Genomic DNA, 16,734 nt, shown 5'->3' with positions numbered 1-16,734 from the left:
ATAGCCTAAATTCAGCTTGAACACCCTTTTGATGCAGAATATTGCATGGGGGCAATAAACAATTTTAGGTGTTTTGATAATAAAATCAAGCTTATAATTTTACACCCTAAATAAGTCTTTGTTCATTCTGTGGTGTAAACTCCCTTGTGTAATCACATTCACATGTTGAGTGAATGAGGAATGTATGATTCTGTTGGTCAGGTGGGAAGCGATAAATAGCTTGCATATATTCACTATAAATAACTCCAAGCTTTAGTGTGGCTATTACAATCCTTGAAGCTAAAAAAAGACGGCATTCAAGAGTAGAATAATATAACTGTACCATTGTCCCTCAAATGTTTATCTTAATGAAGAATAAAGAGAAATTTTAATTTAACAATGTGCATATATGAAGTCAGTGCAGAAAGAACAAGGCACAGCAATGAGTCTGGAAGAAGGCAGGGCTCATTTGTCTGTGAACATTACAAAAAGCTCAAACAAGATTTACAAAAAGCTCAAACAAGATTTAGCATCTTTAGTCAGTTTTAGGTATATTGGCAGACTGCTGTTTGTCAAACTTCAGGATTTAGAGGAAATATCCAACTGTAATTTGTAAACTGCAGATTGTTAAAAATAAACTTTTCCTGGTCTTTAATTAGGTCCTTTCACATGGGCTTTCCGCCCGGCGGACCTTGTTTTGCTCAGCAGGGATCGATCCGCAGATCTCTGCTGAGCCAGTGAATGTCAGCTGTGTCTCCGTGTACTTTGTAGAGATGGAGCTTTCCGTTTTCATCCGATCCGATCCTCCAGATGGATGGAAAATAGGGTTTCCATCCGTCTGGATTTCATGGACCACATTGGGTCAGATAGCAGTGGCTGTCGGCGGAGCTGTCACCGCTGATATCTACTGCTCCATAGAGGTGCATGGAGCATCCAATCAGGTCCGCCTAAAAAACTGAAAGGCAGACCCGATTGCAAAGCCTTATTCGGTTTGGCATATCCTGCAGGGAAGGTTTTTGTTTTTCAAATTGTACCTAATGTGAAGCAGCATTTTTAGAACAACCATTTTTAGTTTAGAACCTTCGAGGCAGTGGGGGACAGATTTGGATGGGGATTGGTGCTGCCATCTTAAGTAAAGTTTGATTGTGTTTTACATTCCTTTTCTAATCCCATACTTCTCTTTTAGCCCCCGGTTCACACTTCTGCGAGTGCCGGGTTCGCATGTAATGTCGGAGCGCACTGCTCCTTCATTACATGCGATCGGCTGTGCGGTGCAAGTTTAGCCATACACTTTGTATGGCTAAATTTGCATCGCACCCGCAGCAAACACGCACAGGAGGCATTTTTGCAGCCGCATCAGGATCGGATCGCACAGTGGTTCACACTTGTGCGATCCAATCCTGTGCGAACTGCAAGATCGCACTGCGATATGCGATCAAACTGGGGGTGTCGTTAAGATTACATTGACACCCCCAGCGTATCGCATATGGCAGTGTGAACTGCCGGGGTTGCGTGTGCGATGCGGGAACAGGCTGCAGATTCGCAGACTTCCCGCATTGCATAAGTGTGAACCGGACCTAAAGGCCTCATGCACACTGGGCGTTTTTAAAAAATAAAAATAAAAAAAAAAAAAACAAACTGCAAAGCCAGTTCTGATGCCAGAAAAGAGCAGTTGTGAAAAAATGTGCTTTTAGAAGCGCTTTGTATTGGCATTAATGCACGTTTTAACAACGTTAGTGTTTAGCAGCCTTTCTCTGTCCTCTTATATTTTCCAATCTCAATGCCAACTACTACAGCTTCAAAATGTGTGTCGTGGCCTAACACGCTGTATGCAGCGTCAGACGTTTTCACAGCCTAACGCTGCTGCTCCAGAACCCACTGGCCCTGGGTTTTTTTTCTTTTTTTCTGACACTCCTAAAAGCAGCTGTAAAAACTGTGTGCATGAGGCCATAAGTACACTTCTCTTTTAACCAGTTGTGGAAATTGGGTCTGCTACACATGCCCCAAAAAAAACCTAGAATAAAAAAATTGACAGTGTGTATGTGTACACACAGTCCTCCTCCCCTGCAGCATCTGCCAATGGTTTTAGCTGGGACATGCTGTGTAAATACAGCGGCTATTACAGCAGCTGCTCTTCTCGCAGTGTTTATAAATGCTGTTCTGTCACACAGAGACAGATACAGAGTAACATCGTTACTTTTGTGTTAAGTCCCCATTCACACTAGCGCGACTTGTCAGGCGACTTAGCACAGTACCCATTCTAATAGGAGCGACACAAGTCGCTCAGACTTAGAAAAAGGGTCCTGTACTACTTTGGGGCGACCTGGAGGCGACTTGCATTGACTTCAATGATATGAATCCGTGCATGTTGCGCCAAAGTCGCCCCGGCAAGTCGTGTCGCACCGTGTGAATTGGCTCCATGACTCAAGTTCACACTACTGCGATGCAATCTTGCCATCATTTTCAGTGTGATTAAGTGATACTTTGATGTTACTTGGTTGCGCTCCTTTTTTTTTTTTTTTTTTTTTTTTTTTCCTCTTTTCTATGGGGCCAAATTGCACTGTAATTTGCACCAAGTATTACACCAAAGTAACACAGGAACCTTTTCCAAAATAGCACCATGCTGTGTCGCATTGATAAGAGCCAACACTGGTGAACATAATGTAATTTCTGTTGTCATGTGACTTAAGTCGCAACAAAAATCACACTAGCGTGAACCTGCAGTTATTATTCTGCAGCTCAAAGGTGTGAGCATTGACCTGCATTTACTTTTTGTTATAATACAATTTTTGTACTACTTTAAAGCGGAAGTAACGTGCTGGCTTTTTTTTTTTTTTTTTCTTCCGTGACCTGCAAAGCGAAGGCATAATGTGCTGGTATGCATTGCATGCTAGCACATTATGTGAAACTTGCCTGCAAACTAAGACCTCGCTGTCACCGCTGAAGGGTGCATTCCTCTTCACCGGTTTTCCTTCCGGGTCCATGGAATCCGGCTGTGTGACTGGCCTGAGCTGTGTGTTGTCACATGCATGTGGGAGCCGCTGGTCACGGCACAAGGCTCTGAAGAAACGCATGGGTGGCCGTTCCTTCAGAGCGCATGCGCTGATGGCGTAATCGGCAGCATATGCAGTAAAATATCTCCTAAACAGTACAAGTTTAGGAGATATTTACATTATCTATAGGTAAGCCATATTATATGCTCACCTAATGGGTACAAAAAATCATTATTTTTATTATCTTGGTTACTCTTTTCGTCTATAGACACAGAATATATAGAACGTTTACTTTAAATAATGGCTAACTCCTTGCCGAATAAACGTGTCAATGAGGAATTGTGCCATTTCTGCTATGAATTCATCGACAAAGTCTTTTGACGAATTAATAGTGGAAACCAGTCCAGAGGCCAGGTTGGACATCATGTGACGCATTACTTCTGCCTAAGATTGGCAAACAGAGCTGTGCAAGCATTGCTCACTGGATGTTCATTGGAACCAGTAGGTGGCTTTTCTTTTTAGATGGCTTTTTGCACTGCAACTTCAGGTGTAATGCTGACAAGCAGCACTAGAGGGAGGATTTCCCAACCTTGTACATATCAATATAGGAACATTCACAGTGTTAACCACTTCTGGGACGGAAGGATTTATCTTCCCCCCCCTTAATGACCAGGCCACTTTTTGCGATATGGCACCGCGTTAACTTTAACTGACAATTGAGTGGTCGTGCAACGCTGTACCCTAATGTCGTGTTTTTTTTTTTTGTTGTCTTTTTTTTTTTTTTCCTCTCTCCCCCCTAGTAATGGCAGGGATCAGTAATTTTTAGCGGGATTGCGGTGGACAGATCAGACTCCTGACTTTTTTTGACACTTTTGGGGGGAACCAGTGACCTTACTACAGTAATATGTGCTAAAAATATGCACTGTTACTGTGCTAATGACACTGACAGGGAAGGGGTTAACACCAGTGGCGATCAAAGGGTTAAATGTGTCCCTAGGGGGTGCTTTCCAACTGTGTGGGGGTGGGCTTGCTGCAGGACCACAGAGACCTGTGTGTTCCTAAATAGGAGGTAGGAGGAATGCATGATCCCTCATAACTGACAGAACCGCCGTTCTCTCTCCACGGGGAGCGATTGCAGGTGCCCGGTGGCAATCGCGGCTGCCTGACCCGCTGTTTAGCTTCCCCTGTGGCGAATGGACGTGTGCGCCCCTGGCGGTTCCACGAAGCGACGCACAGGTACGTTGTTTCGCACGACAGTCGACCTGCTACTGTAAAGCTGCGGTTGCTGGTCAGCAAGTGGTTAATTTTGTTTGTTTGGTCTGAAAAACTGAGACAGACAGATACAGATGGGTACTCATGTGCACTTGCTGTGTTCTAGAAGTGTAAACTGTTTTTTGCATGGAACGCTTTTGGATATAGTGATTACCAAATGCGCAGCATGAAATAAATGTAGGCACCTACGTTTACCTCTGCATGCCTTTCCAAGTTCCAATTAGTCAAAAAACCAGGCAGCTCAGTAATCGTCAGATTACCTCTGTATACTTTTCTCCTGCTACCTGCACCTATAGTATAATATTCTGTGTGATGGATGGCCTTTCCAAAAAGTAGTGAACTCCTGGCTAGTGCATGCCATGCCAGAGCTTGACAACATGCCTAAATTATGCTGTCAGTTTGGTAATAATGTAAACCCAACACTACTTCAGGATCAAATTGAATACAGTCTGTCTGTTAAATAAAAGGAATCGCACTGGATATTCCTCTGATGTCTGTGCGGACGATACGCGCCAGGAGCTCGCAGTAGAACTTCATTTTAATACATTGCCTGTTACCATGTGATTCTTGTAATTGCGATTCCTTTTATTTCATTAAAAGTTTTTAGCAATATTACGCTATGTGCACTCCTTTTTCTGGTTTTCATGTCCTCTGGTCTTGAGAGACTTCCATCCCTCTGCCTACCATCTTATGAGCTGAGAACTACTTCCATGGTAATAATCGTAGGAGGAATCAGGATCACCTTGTAAAGCCTGAACAGGTCTGTTTGCTATATGGCAATTCAGACCCATTTGATCTGGTGAGAGCCCACTTTTAATGTTCACTTGGTGTTGGGATTCTTTTCATCACGCTTGGATTTATATATGTATACCAACAAGATGGATCACTTCTTTGGGACTTTTATTTAAGCCCTATTTCAGTATTGGACTTTATTTCACAATATCCTATATATGTGTTCAATTGTACACTTGTATATTATGTACACTCATTAGCGCTGCACTTTTTTTTTTTTTCTTCCACTTGTGAGGAAATTTCTTTGATGTAAAATCCCCTCTAAGACCTTCTTCACACAGACTTTAACTTGAAAAAGCAGTGTAAAGTCTCCATTCACACTTGTGCGACTTGTCATGTGACTTTGGACACTAAAGTCGCATCCCATGTTTTTCAATGACCACAGTTCAAATGTGTGTGACTTAAAGTAGGTTCCTGCACTACTTTGGTCCAACGTTCATGTGACTTTGAGTGCCGTAGAAGGCATTGTAAAGCCTCAAAAGTCGCACCTGAATGTTGCATGCGAGACAGTTGTGCAACAGTTGTCCATTATCATTGGTCAAAGTCTCATCCAAATCGCACCCTTCCAAAGTCACGCAAATGTGAATGGAGCCTTTGGGCAGCATTCAGTTCTAGTTTGGGCATGTTAAACACAGATGCTAATGGGATTGCTGACTGTCACTTTGAAGGAAGTGTAGGGCCAAAGCTCTTTTTGTTGTACTTCTCCTGTGGGTCACAGTGTGTACCAGGAGTGTACCTAATTCTGCACTCCTGTGACTCGTATTTAGCCGACAGTGGACTAAGGCTCGGTTCACACTGGTGTGACATGGGATCTGACTTGTGAGACTCCAAGTCGAATGACTTGTGAAATTTAGGGTTTGCCTATGAGAGCCATCTTTACTAATGCTACACAAGTCGCTCTGACTTTAGAAAAGGTTCCTGCATTACTTTTGTCTGACTTGGGTGCGATTTCAGCCCTTGTACAGGCACCTAAATAGCATCCAAGTCACAGGGCAAAGTCGTACGCCTTTGCTGTCACAGCAGTGTGAACCGAGCCTAAAGTCTGGCACTGGAGGAATCCCAACTTTATTGTTGGGATCCACCCAGATGGTCAGTACTGCTGAGAGCCTGAGCCAGCTGCTCCGGCTCCCCTTCACAGCCCAGCACTCCAGTGAGAGATGGAGGTATAGAGCAGAGAGCCAGTGACTAACAGTCCCTGGCTCTCTGCTCACTGGGGATCTTCTCACTCAGTTCTGGTCTTAGAGGTGACGGGGCACTAGGTGAGTATGCGAGCCGGTTCACATACAGGCGACCTCACTTGCCGGGGCGATCTGTGAAGTCGCAGTGCACAGCGCACCACGACCTAGGAGCGACATGCACGGACTTCATATCATTGAAGTCAATGCAGGTCGCTCCAGGTTGCCCCAAAGTAGTACAGGACCCTTTTTCTAAGTCGGAGCGACTTGTGTCGCTCGTATTAGAACGGGTCCTGTACTACTCTATGGCAGGCGACCCACGGCGACTTGGCAGGCGACCAAGTCGCCTGACAAGTCGCCCCAGTGTGAACTGGCTCTAAATGTGCTTATTTTATTTATTTATTTTTCAAATCCCAAACTTTTTTTTCTTTTTCCCTTAAAGCTCAAACTGGGTGCAAATACTTTAGCAATAAGGGTATATTTGTGCACAAAGTGCCTTTGCACAGCAGAGTGATGTTGCCATCACTATTTTTACAAGGAAATAACTGGGTTTGCAGAGAGCTGTGAAAAGGATACAGCAGGGCCACCCACTACAGGCTTCCTGCAGGGGGGTCGGTTACAAAACCAGTCGTCTGCATGGGGAGAGGGAGCAGCGACGACTGGACTTTATTAGAGAAAGCTCCTGCACAGTGGTAAGACGTGAAGGAGTTTTAATGCAGGAATCTGGAAGAAATACACAAAGCACACCAAGATTTAGGTATGATTTGCAAATGTGTCTTGTAGTTGGACAATATTTGTTTAACTTGGATTTCAGATTCAAACAAGCTGCTTGCAAGCTTCAGTAATACTTGGAAGTTTATTAAAGCCCTGATGAAGCCTGCTAGCCAGCACTCCCATTAAGATCTGTTTAACATTCCCAAACTAGAACTAATCAGTTCTGTAAATGCTTCAGTTAAGCAGCTTGAGGCTTGCTGTACACATTGCTCTTAGGGTCACCATACACCGCACGATCTGACTGTACAATCAACTTCAGAATTACCAAAATTAGGTAATGCGTGGACCTACCTAAACTATCCAGTCAGTGTCCAATTGGGCAGAGGCCTAAATCTAGTGTACACAGGCCACATGTGTATAGCAGCCGGTCTGACAGAAGTCGGTCGAAGACTCATGGCTGATAAAGGTCTGCCGACCGGCTTCCAAGCAGCACGCTCTGCCAATGGCTGAGAGCTCCGACTGGAGTGTTCTGGTGGTGGGTGGGGGGTGCGTCCCTCTGTCAGAACACAATAGAACAGCAGGGGAGATCTCTGTACAGCGGATTGTTAGTACAGCGGCTCCAACCTGAGCTGTCGGGTATTTTTATTTTTTTTGTTTAACCCCAACTAGTGGTGTGTATGATACGTTCACCATCCATCTAGCGGGTTGGATAGATGAGAGCAGGATTCTGACAGGTCTGTCTCTGCACAGTGAGTGGAGATGGACCTGTCATCTGTCCTGAAGCATAACCTGAGCAAGCGGAGTCTGTCAAAACATATCCGCCTCGAGTGAAAGGGGCCTAAAGCTGGCCCTAGATGGATCGTAATTCAGCAAGTTTAGCAGGGGCTGGCCAAATTTCCATCCATGGCCGTTTCCAAGCTTGCGAAGTTGATCTAATGATTGACTTCTCATGAATGGTTTTGTTGGAAAAATTTTTTCAGTGCATTCTGACAGTGGAGGGTTCCCTGCTGTCATAATACAATTAGGGCTCTTTCACACGGGCGTTCCTTTTTTTTTTTTGCCCGATCAGGTCCTTTTTTTTTTTTTTTTCTTGTAACGGACACGGATGTCATCCGGTCCGTATGTCCGTTTTTTATCCCATCCGTTTGCGGATGAAAAACTGACATAATGCATGTCTATGTAAATACGGATGTCTGCGGATGACACCACTGACATCCGTTTTTGCTTCAGTTCCGTTTTTTGAAAGGAAGAAAAAATAGGGTTCTCCTCCGTTCAAAAGAACTGAACTGACAAAAAACGGATGTCAGAGGATGATCATCCGCTGACATCCGTATTTACATAGAGATACATTATGTCCGTTTTTCATCCGCAAACGGATGGGATGAAAAACGGACATACGGAACGCCCGTGTGAAAGAGCCCTAACACAGCAGGCTTGATTGTGTGGCAGGGCGATCTGTTCGGTATTTTTTCACTTAGCCTATTGGCTTAGTGTTGTTTTTTTTTTTCTCCACTCAGCCATGTATGGCCAGCTTTAGACAGCTGTCATTGAAAGAATTCCCCCAATTCCCTGCTCTGGTGGAATTATACTGTATTAACAAAGCTGTCACAAAACATTCACTGCAGGTTTGTTTCTGGTGCATATGGCTTCATATACAGTGAAGTAGCTGCTTTTTAAATTTAGTCATATGTTTTTTAATTTCCATTTTCAATCCTGTGATATTGGCCACCAGGGCAGATAGAGTGAACCTGCCCACCGGGGACACAGCAATAGATAATGTGACAGCATCACAACTGTATCCAAAACAAAAAAAAAAACTGTTTCAAAGTATGCCAAAAGCCCACATTAGTTTTATTTTTGTACTTGTATACACTTTTTATCTATATTACTGTGCTGGTTACTACATTCCTGCATACTACAGTTTACACATAATGGTCAATGCACTTCTCTATCTCCAGTTTTGGTTAATATTCTACTACTTGAGTTAGATCAGTGTAGCCCAAGAATCCAACACAGTGCCTTGCAGTGCTAAATTCTGCTGATTGAATGGCTCTCCTGTTTCTGCCTGGCTCTATCAGTCCCAACATATTTGCTGATGTGATAGAGGCCACATTGAAGGGAGCTGGAATGTGAATGCACTAGTGAGTGTCTGTTGACAGTCCTGGGTGTACTTCATTCACAGAGCACTTCCACTGAGGTTTGACAAACTAGAAAGACAGCAGGAAATTACATCTTGGCTACCAAGTTTGTTTCAACTGCTTTTTCATTTCTGTCCGGCTTCTGTCTTTTAAGACTGCTCTTCACTAGGAGGTGGAAAGAATCAACCTGTTGCTTAACTGAGGGCTCAGTGCGTGGAATGTCTTTTGTAAAGGGCAGCCCCTCTCAGTGACTCTGCAAGCAGTGTCTTTATCTGACAGTCTGCTAGCTTTTGTCAATGTATAGACCTGGAGAAAGTTGCTGCTGTCCCTGCAAGTTTTCCGATTAAGTTGGAACCAAGTTTTATACATATTTTGGCTTTTCCTTGTGGCATCGAAGGATTTATATGAAATCTGGAAATATGAGAATGAAAGAGATTTCCTTACGGCAAGATCCGGATCTTAGGAAGGAATTGGCACTGCTGGCTCGTGGATGTGATTTTGTTTTGCCTTCAAGATTTAAGAAAAGACTCAAAGCATTTCAGCAGATCCAGGTTGGCTTGTATGTTTAGCATTATAGTGGTATGCTTGTTCCAATGTTTGCAGTTTTATAAAATTTTAAGGCAAATGATTGTTGCGTTTTTTTTTTTTTTCTAATTTCTTGCGCAACAATCGTGCTTTAAATATTGCGCTCATTTTCACATTTGAGTCTTGTAATAATAAATAAGAAAAGCATGTGCAGCATATTCTTGATATCTGAACTCATTCCAACATTAAATTCTACTAGTTGTCTTGGACATGCTCATTCTTATGTGTGGTGACAGCCATGAAGTTACTCTTAGTTTAGGTATATAGAGAGTTATAGCAGGCTTGTGATAACTTATTTCAATCCAGTTTGGAACTATTTCCTAACACTTCAAAGCGTCCATTAATTTCTGTTAGGAGGGGGGTGCAAAAAGAGGACTGTGCATCTTTCCCGATTGTAGCAAATTTCTACTTTTCTAGATTTTTTACAAGACAATGCGGCCAACCACATGTGGTGTGTGTTTTTTTTTTTTCAAACCAATTGTGTGGTAGATAGAGATATATATATATATATATATATATATATATATATATATATATATATATATATATATATAATAAATTGGTGTGTGAACCTTAACAATTCTTCTTTGCTCCTCTATGATCTGTGAATTTTATATACCATTAATTGATACACATATCGGAGTGTAGAAAAAAAAAAGTACTGGATGATCTTCTAGCAATCTTGTCAGCTGTTAATGTCCTGTACTCTGTGCTCCAGTCCTCTGAGAACTACAGAACCCACCACCAGTATGTTGTGTAGAAGAGGGAGGTTGTTTCAGTAGTCATGCCGAAGTGGCAATATTGCTTCCTCCTTGATAAGGCCCCTATTTAAATCTGAGCAACATCTAGCCATGCTCCGGCATCACGTTTTTGCGGGAGCATTTGGTGTTGCGTTTTGTTGCAGTAATTTATTTATTTATTTTTTGGGTGTGTTTTTTCACATAGCTGCAATGCGTTTTTGGTGCCATTTAGAAATAATGGCACTGGAAACGTGTCAAAGGTTTTTCTGCGTTTCTTGTATTGCAGACATCTTTTCGGGCTTCTGCCTGCCTTTTCAAGTATGCGCAGTTGTGAATGGGGCATAATGCTAGCCATACGCTAGCCGAAAAATCGTTCAAACACTCTTTTGATTAACGAACACTCGGCGGTGAGAGCAAATGTTTTTGCCAACATGTAATGACCGAATTTAGATCAATAAATCATTCAATGGACATTTTTTTTTTCCACATATACCTAGCGCAAACCATTCGGGCGAGAAACATGTTAATATTTTTATTGTTTGATTTCTTGTTCGTTCTGCAGAATTTTCCAAACTGTTCCTTCGATTTTTCAGCTCTGAAAAGTTAACTGACCAAATGACAGATTTTCAAATTATTTTTCAGCTAGTGTATGGCCAGCCTAAGACAATGTGTTTTTATTGAGAATAATAATATAATCAGCGCAAACCATAAACCAATGTAAAAACAAAAAACTATATAGATGTGTTTTATTATTGGCCTGATCACCAGGTGAAAACAGAGCTTAGAAAATGAAAACAAATGCAACTACCACTTCTAAGGACTAGTAAGCTGCAGTATATTAGATTTTTGTGCTTGAGTTTGGATATACTTTAATGGCCATGCAATGTCTATCCGAAAGTGTTTTTTTTTTTTTTTTTTTTTTTTTTTAATTGTTTACCTCTGAGATATATGTTGGCTGTCATTGCTGGCCATAAAAAGGCATTAAATTGCTTGACTGTACTGCAACTTGAGTTGCATTCTTTCATTTAAGCCAATTAAAAGTAAAAACAAATGCGGTGATTGTGATGTGACCATTTTCGAGCATGCACTATGTCCTGGGTTAGATTGCTTGATCAGTAAAATGGCACATGAGATTCCTCCCATATCCTCCGTGGAAATCATCACTACGGACTTTAGTTGCACAATTGTGTCTCTAACAATTGCCGCTCTGCACCCAGCCTAAAAGAGCCCATAAATCGTAGCGTTGTTGGAAAGTGCTGGAGTACTTATGCTGTTTTTGATAAAAACAAAAAAAAAAAACACGTATTAAGTATGTATCATCAGTAGATTTTGCTTTGCTATCCAGGTGCATTTATGTAGTCCTTGTGCCCAACTTTAAAATAAAACATGCCTGGGTATAAATTTTGTCATGCATTTTTGGCTTGGCTGGTAAGGGGGTCCTGGTGATCAACTAATTTTATTACATTGTTGGCAAGTCAAAACCTGTATCTGTCATTACTTGGTTGATCATGAAAAGTGAAACTGTTGGTTGAATCAAGCACGCCAGAGCTGACAAGATGCTCAGTATTCAGAGTCCCAGGCTGATGAGAGTTGAGAATCCCTGCCTTATAGGGATGTTGTCTCACTAGTTAGAAGGGACAGTAATGACAAGTGCCAGGCATACACTCTCAATACTTTGAGGTTAGATACTGTTTTTATATAACAAGCTTTCTTACTGTAACTTATGTGACTGTACAGTATCTCACAAGTGAGTACACCCCTCACATTTCTGTAAACATTTAATTTGTATCTTTTCATGTGACAACACTGTAGAAATGACACTTTGCTGCAATGTAAAGTAGTAAGTGTACAGCTTGTTCACAAGAGCTTCACAGGTTGCCACTGGAGCCTGCTTCCACTCTTCCATGACAATGTCATGGAGCTGGGGGATGTTGGAGAGCTTTCGCTCCACCACCTTCTGTTTTGAGGATGCCCCACAGAGATGCTCAATAGGGCTTAGGTCTGCAGACATGCTTGGCCAGTCCCTCCCCTTTACCCTCAGCTTCTTTAGCAAGGCAGTGGTCGTCTTGTAGGTGTTTGGTGTCGTTATTGTGTTGGAATACTGCCCTGCTACTGAGTCTCCAAAGGGAGGGGATCATGCTGTGCTTCAGTATGTCACAGTACATGTTGGCATTCATGGTTACCTTTTTAATGAACTGTAGCTCCCCAGTGCCGGCAGCACTCATGCAGTCTCAGATCATGACACTTCCACCACCATGCTTGACTGTAGGCAAGAAACACTTGTCTTTGTACTCCTCACCTGGTTGCCACCACGCATGCTTGACAACATCTAAAACAAATACATTTCATCTTGGTCTCATCAGACCACAGGACACGGTTCCAGTAAACCATGTCCTTAGTCTGCTTGTCTTCAGCAAACTGTTTGCAGGCTTTCTTGTGCATCATCTTTAGAAGAGGTTTCCTTCTGGGACAGCAGCCATGCAGACCAATTTGATGCAATGTGTGGCGTATGGTCTGAGCACTGACAGGCTGACCCCTCACCCCTTCAACCTCTGCAGCAATGCTGGCAGCACTCATACGTCTATTTCCCAAAGACAACCTCTGGATATGACGCTGAGAAAGTGCACTTAACTTCTTTGGTCGACCATGGCGAGGCCTGTTCTGAGTGGAACCTGTCCTATTGAACCACTGTATGGTCTTGCTCTTGCCCAACATGTTGCAGCTCAGTTTCAGGGTCTTTTGCTATCATCTTATAGCCTAGGCCATCTTTATGTAGAGCAACAATTCTTATTTTATATCAGAGAATTCTTTGCCATGAGGTGCCATGTTGAACTTCAGTAACCAGTATGAAAGGGTGAGGGCGATCACACTAAATTACCACACCTGCTCCCCATTCACACCCGAGACCTTGTGACACTACAAGTTAACATGACAACGGGGAGGGAAAATGGCTAATTGGGTCCAATTTGGACATTTTCCCTTAGGGGTGTACTCACTTTGGCTGTTTGTGTTGTTTTGAGGGAACAGCAAACTTACACTGTTATACAAGCTGTAAACTCACTACTTTACGTTGTAACAAAGTGTAATTTCTTCAGTGTTGTCAAATGAAAAGATATATTTACAAAAAATTGAGGGGTGTACACACTTTTGTGGGATACTGTATATGAAAAGCGCTGTCGCTATATTGGTACCTGTAATAAATTTCCAGAGTTCAGGAAAACCAATACCATCAGTTTTTAAGCTTTGCCTTTCCACTGCTCTTATATTTCCTCCATGCAGTTGCTAATCTCAATGTAAAGACCTATATATTATGATTTCCAAGTGGTCACGTGATCATAAACCATGGCAAGTGCATCTGCACAGGGCCGACCACCGCACTGAATCCTTAGAGCAGTGACCTCATGCCACCGGTGTCCATGGCTTTAAGGCGGCGTTGGCCCTGAAAGAATTCATGCCCATCAGTTGCACAGAAATGCACTCTCCGCAGCTTTGCAGTTTCAAAATGTTTTAACGTATTTACAGTGGGATTTATTTGTAACCATATGCAGAATAGGCCCAGTGGGGAGGCAACATTTTCTATAAAATCTATTCTGTTGCCTTTCCTTCTACTTTAAATTATAAGTTCACCTTTTTACAGACAAAAGTGAAGGTGAGCTGGCAGCTTTACACCACACACACTTCGGGGGGTTTCCAAGCTTTCAGCACCCCAACAGCCGCTACAGTGGTCCAGGGATTTAAAATCCCTGCTGTTATCCCTCTTCTCCGTCGGCACTTCCAGGACAGACCAGATGGATTCTGATTGGTCAGCGCTGTCAATGTGAGTATATCTAAATATACTTGTTTTTATTAGACAAGAACTAAAACTTGGCCCCATATTTTTTTTTTTTTTTTTTTTTTTCCCCCAGATTGGTTTGTTGCACAAAGATGCATGAAGCAAGTAGGGTCAGCCCTGTGTCCATTTACTGTATAGAAGAAATGTCAAGTAACTGACTTTGAAGTAAAGTAGTATTAAACAAAACATATTATATATTGCAGCTGAAACCCTAAAGTACAGGCAAAGCTCTTTTGGCAATATTTCTCTTCTGGGTCACAGTAATGCACTTCTTTCCATACTCGGCACTGTCAGCTGATATCAAAGAGCTGGTCCAGGCTCTGCAAGGATCACGGCAATAATGTCAAGATTTTCCTAGATGCCTGACCGCCTGCTGGCTTAGCATGCCGCTGAGAGGCTGAGCCAGCCACTCCCACCCCCTTTATAGCCTGGGACTTTGCAGAGAGCTGTTAACTGCATGGGGGACGGGCTTAATCGCCCATCTGAATGACTCCTAATGAGAAACTAAAACCCCTATCTTGTACAGCCAAGAAAGCTGCCATCTTGGCTTTTGTTTGATGTGCAGTTGCCATGGGGCTGCACATGTGATTAGTTATGACTCCAGCCATGTGAAAAAAATGACAGTTTGATTGCAACAATTATCAGTCACAGCATGCCTTGATTATAACTGGGAAACCGTTAAATCAATGGGTTCAGTTCTGCTTTAAGATAAGTAAATCAAGGAATAGTATTGAAAAAATTTTGTATAGGTTTACATATGGCTGCTTTCACATACATTCCCTTTCTGTTGCTCCAATAGTAGACTGGTCTGCTATGCAGATAAGCAAAAAAAAAGTCTAATTAGAACTGATGAACAGATGTTTGCAAAAAATTGCAGTTGGATGTCTCTACTGACATCGGGGGGGGGGGGGGGGGGGGCATGAACACACACAAGGCAGCTGAATTTATCCTAGCTCTGAAATTCCATGCAGATAGTTATTTCATGCACCCCCCCCCCCCCCCCCAAAAAAAAATCATGCACTTGATGCAGTTTTTTTTTTTTTTTTTGATAGATACATTCACATCAGTCAGTGTTGTTTTGTTTTATCTATTTCCTAGATTGAAAAAACAATGGTGTTGATCTCTCCTCCCACACTTCAAAGACCTGCTAAGTTAATTGGCTCCTGTCTAAATTGGCCCTCGTGTGTATGAATGTGAGGGCTGCGTATATTGCTGGTGCTACAGAAGTACCTGTAATAAATAAAATGTACTTTTACCAGCATAAGGGTTGGAGTTTCCTTTTATAAGCTTGAGGTAAGGACTGCTTCACAGTGCCCCAGTGCAATCTCGTGGTTTTGGAACGGTTTCAGAAAGTGCACCAAAGATGCAGCAACTTTTCTAAAACTGCACCAAAATCGTAGAAGCTAATGGGAAAAGTGCAGCTAACCCGCATGAAAACCACAGGCTAGCTGCGCTTTAGTGAAGCTGCAGTAACTGTTGTAGACTTTTATCATTTCTGCTGCATAAGGCATTTAATAAAAAAAAAATGCAATTCTTAATGTATCTAAATGCAATAAATGATTTAATTTATTGCAGGCTTACTAGCCCTTGAGGTTGGGTTCACACTAGATTGTGGTATGGGAAACCCACGTGTGTTTCCTGCACCTGGTTCAAAACTGCAATTGTGATCTGCAGAGGGGTGTCCATGCTAAGTTAATGACTGCCTAAAAGCAGGTCCCGAACGCGGTGTTTTTGCCTGCACCGGATCGCATGGTACTCGTGTACCCATTCAGTGCAGTGCGTTTCCAAAAGTCCTGCATACCACTTTTTGTTGCAATGCATATTAAACAATTTGCTTTTGGTGCAAAATGAATGGGCTCAAAATGCTTTGTACTGAATCACAATTGAATCAGACAGGAATGCGAAGTGCGTCTCTGTGCGATTCAGTGTTGACCAGGGCTAAAGGTGGCTGTTTTTTTTTCTTTTCCATTTTCACCTGTGATCCTATCGGTAACTCACTTTCAGTCTAGGGATGACAGTGCTTTATTCACTGTACTGTATATGTAGAGGACCAGTGTTCTTAGCCTGTGACAGGCTACTCTACTGTGCGATCGTGTCGTTCACAATGAATTGCAGTAAGGCTCCGTTCACATGTAGGTGTTTTGGGGAGTTTTTCTGCTCTAGGATCAGCTCTCAAAACGCCCAACAAGACCAATCCTATTCATTTCAATGGCCCCTGTTCACATCTGAGCGTTTTGACGCTGTGAGCAAAACGCCCAACGCTCAAAGTACATGAGCTTCTTTTTGGGCAGATTACAGGCGTTTTCCATTGGTCTCTATTCAATCAAAAAACGCCTGTAAATCGCAGTAAAAAAAAACGCGCAAAAACGCTACGCTCAGGTGTGAATGTAGCCTAAGATATGTAAAACTACACGTGTGTTTTTTTTTTTTTTTTTTTTTTTTTTTTTTTTTTTTTTTTTTTTTTTTTTTTATGCTCATTAATGCAATAGGATGCATGGGTCTTGACGGTTGACT

General features: G+C 42.4%; 1 protein-coding gene across 4 annotated transcripts in view; it reads left to right on the top strand.

The window, feature by feature from the left end:
* Positions 1 to 16,734, top strand: part of LOC309546332 (serine/threonine-protein phosphatase 2A regulatory subunit B'' subunit beta-like) — a 98,412-nt gene that overhangs the window by 10,859 nt on the left and 70,819 nt on the right. Inside the window, exon 1 of one of the 4 annotated variants that reach the window (XM_082245948.1) lies at positions 8,949 to 9,614. The exons of the other annotated variants lie outside the window; for them this stretch is intronic. Within the exon in view, the coding sequence (XP_082102074.1) occupies positions 9,468 to 9,614 (147 nt within the window). The 5' untranslated portion in view covers positions 8,949 to 9,467. Of the gene's footprint in view, positions 1 to 8,948; positions 9,615 to 16,734 lie in introns of those variants that run through there. 4 annotated transcript variants of the gene reach the window in all.

This window comes from Pelophylax lessonae (assembly GCF_965119305.1).
Source record: "Pelophylax lessonae genome assembly, chromosome: 2".
In the NCBI taxonomy this organism is placed as follows: Eukaryota; Metazoa; Chordata; class Amphibia; order Anura; family Ranidae; genus Pelophylax; species Pelophylax lessonae.
Note: the sequence above shows the minus strand (reverse complement) of the source record. Positions and strands in the feature narration are given on the sequence as shown.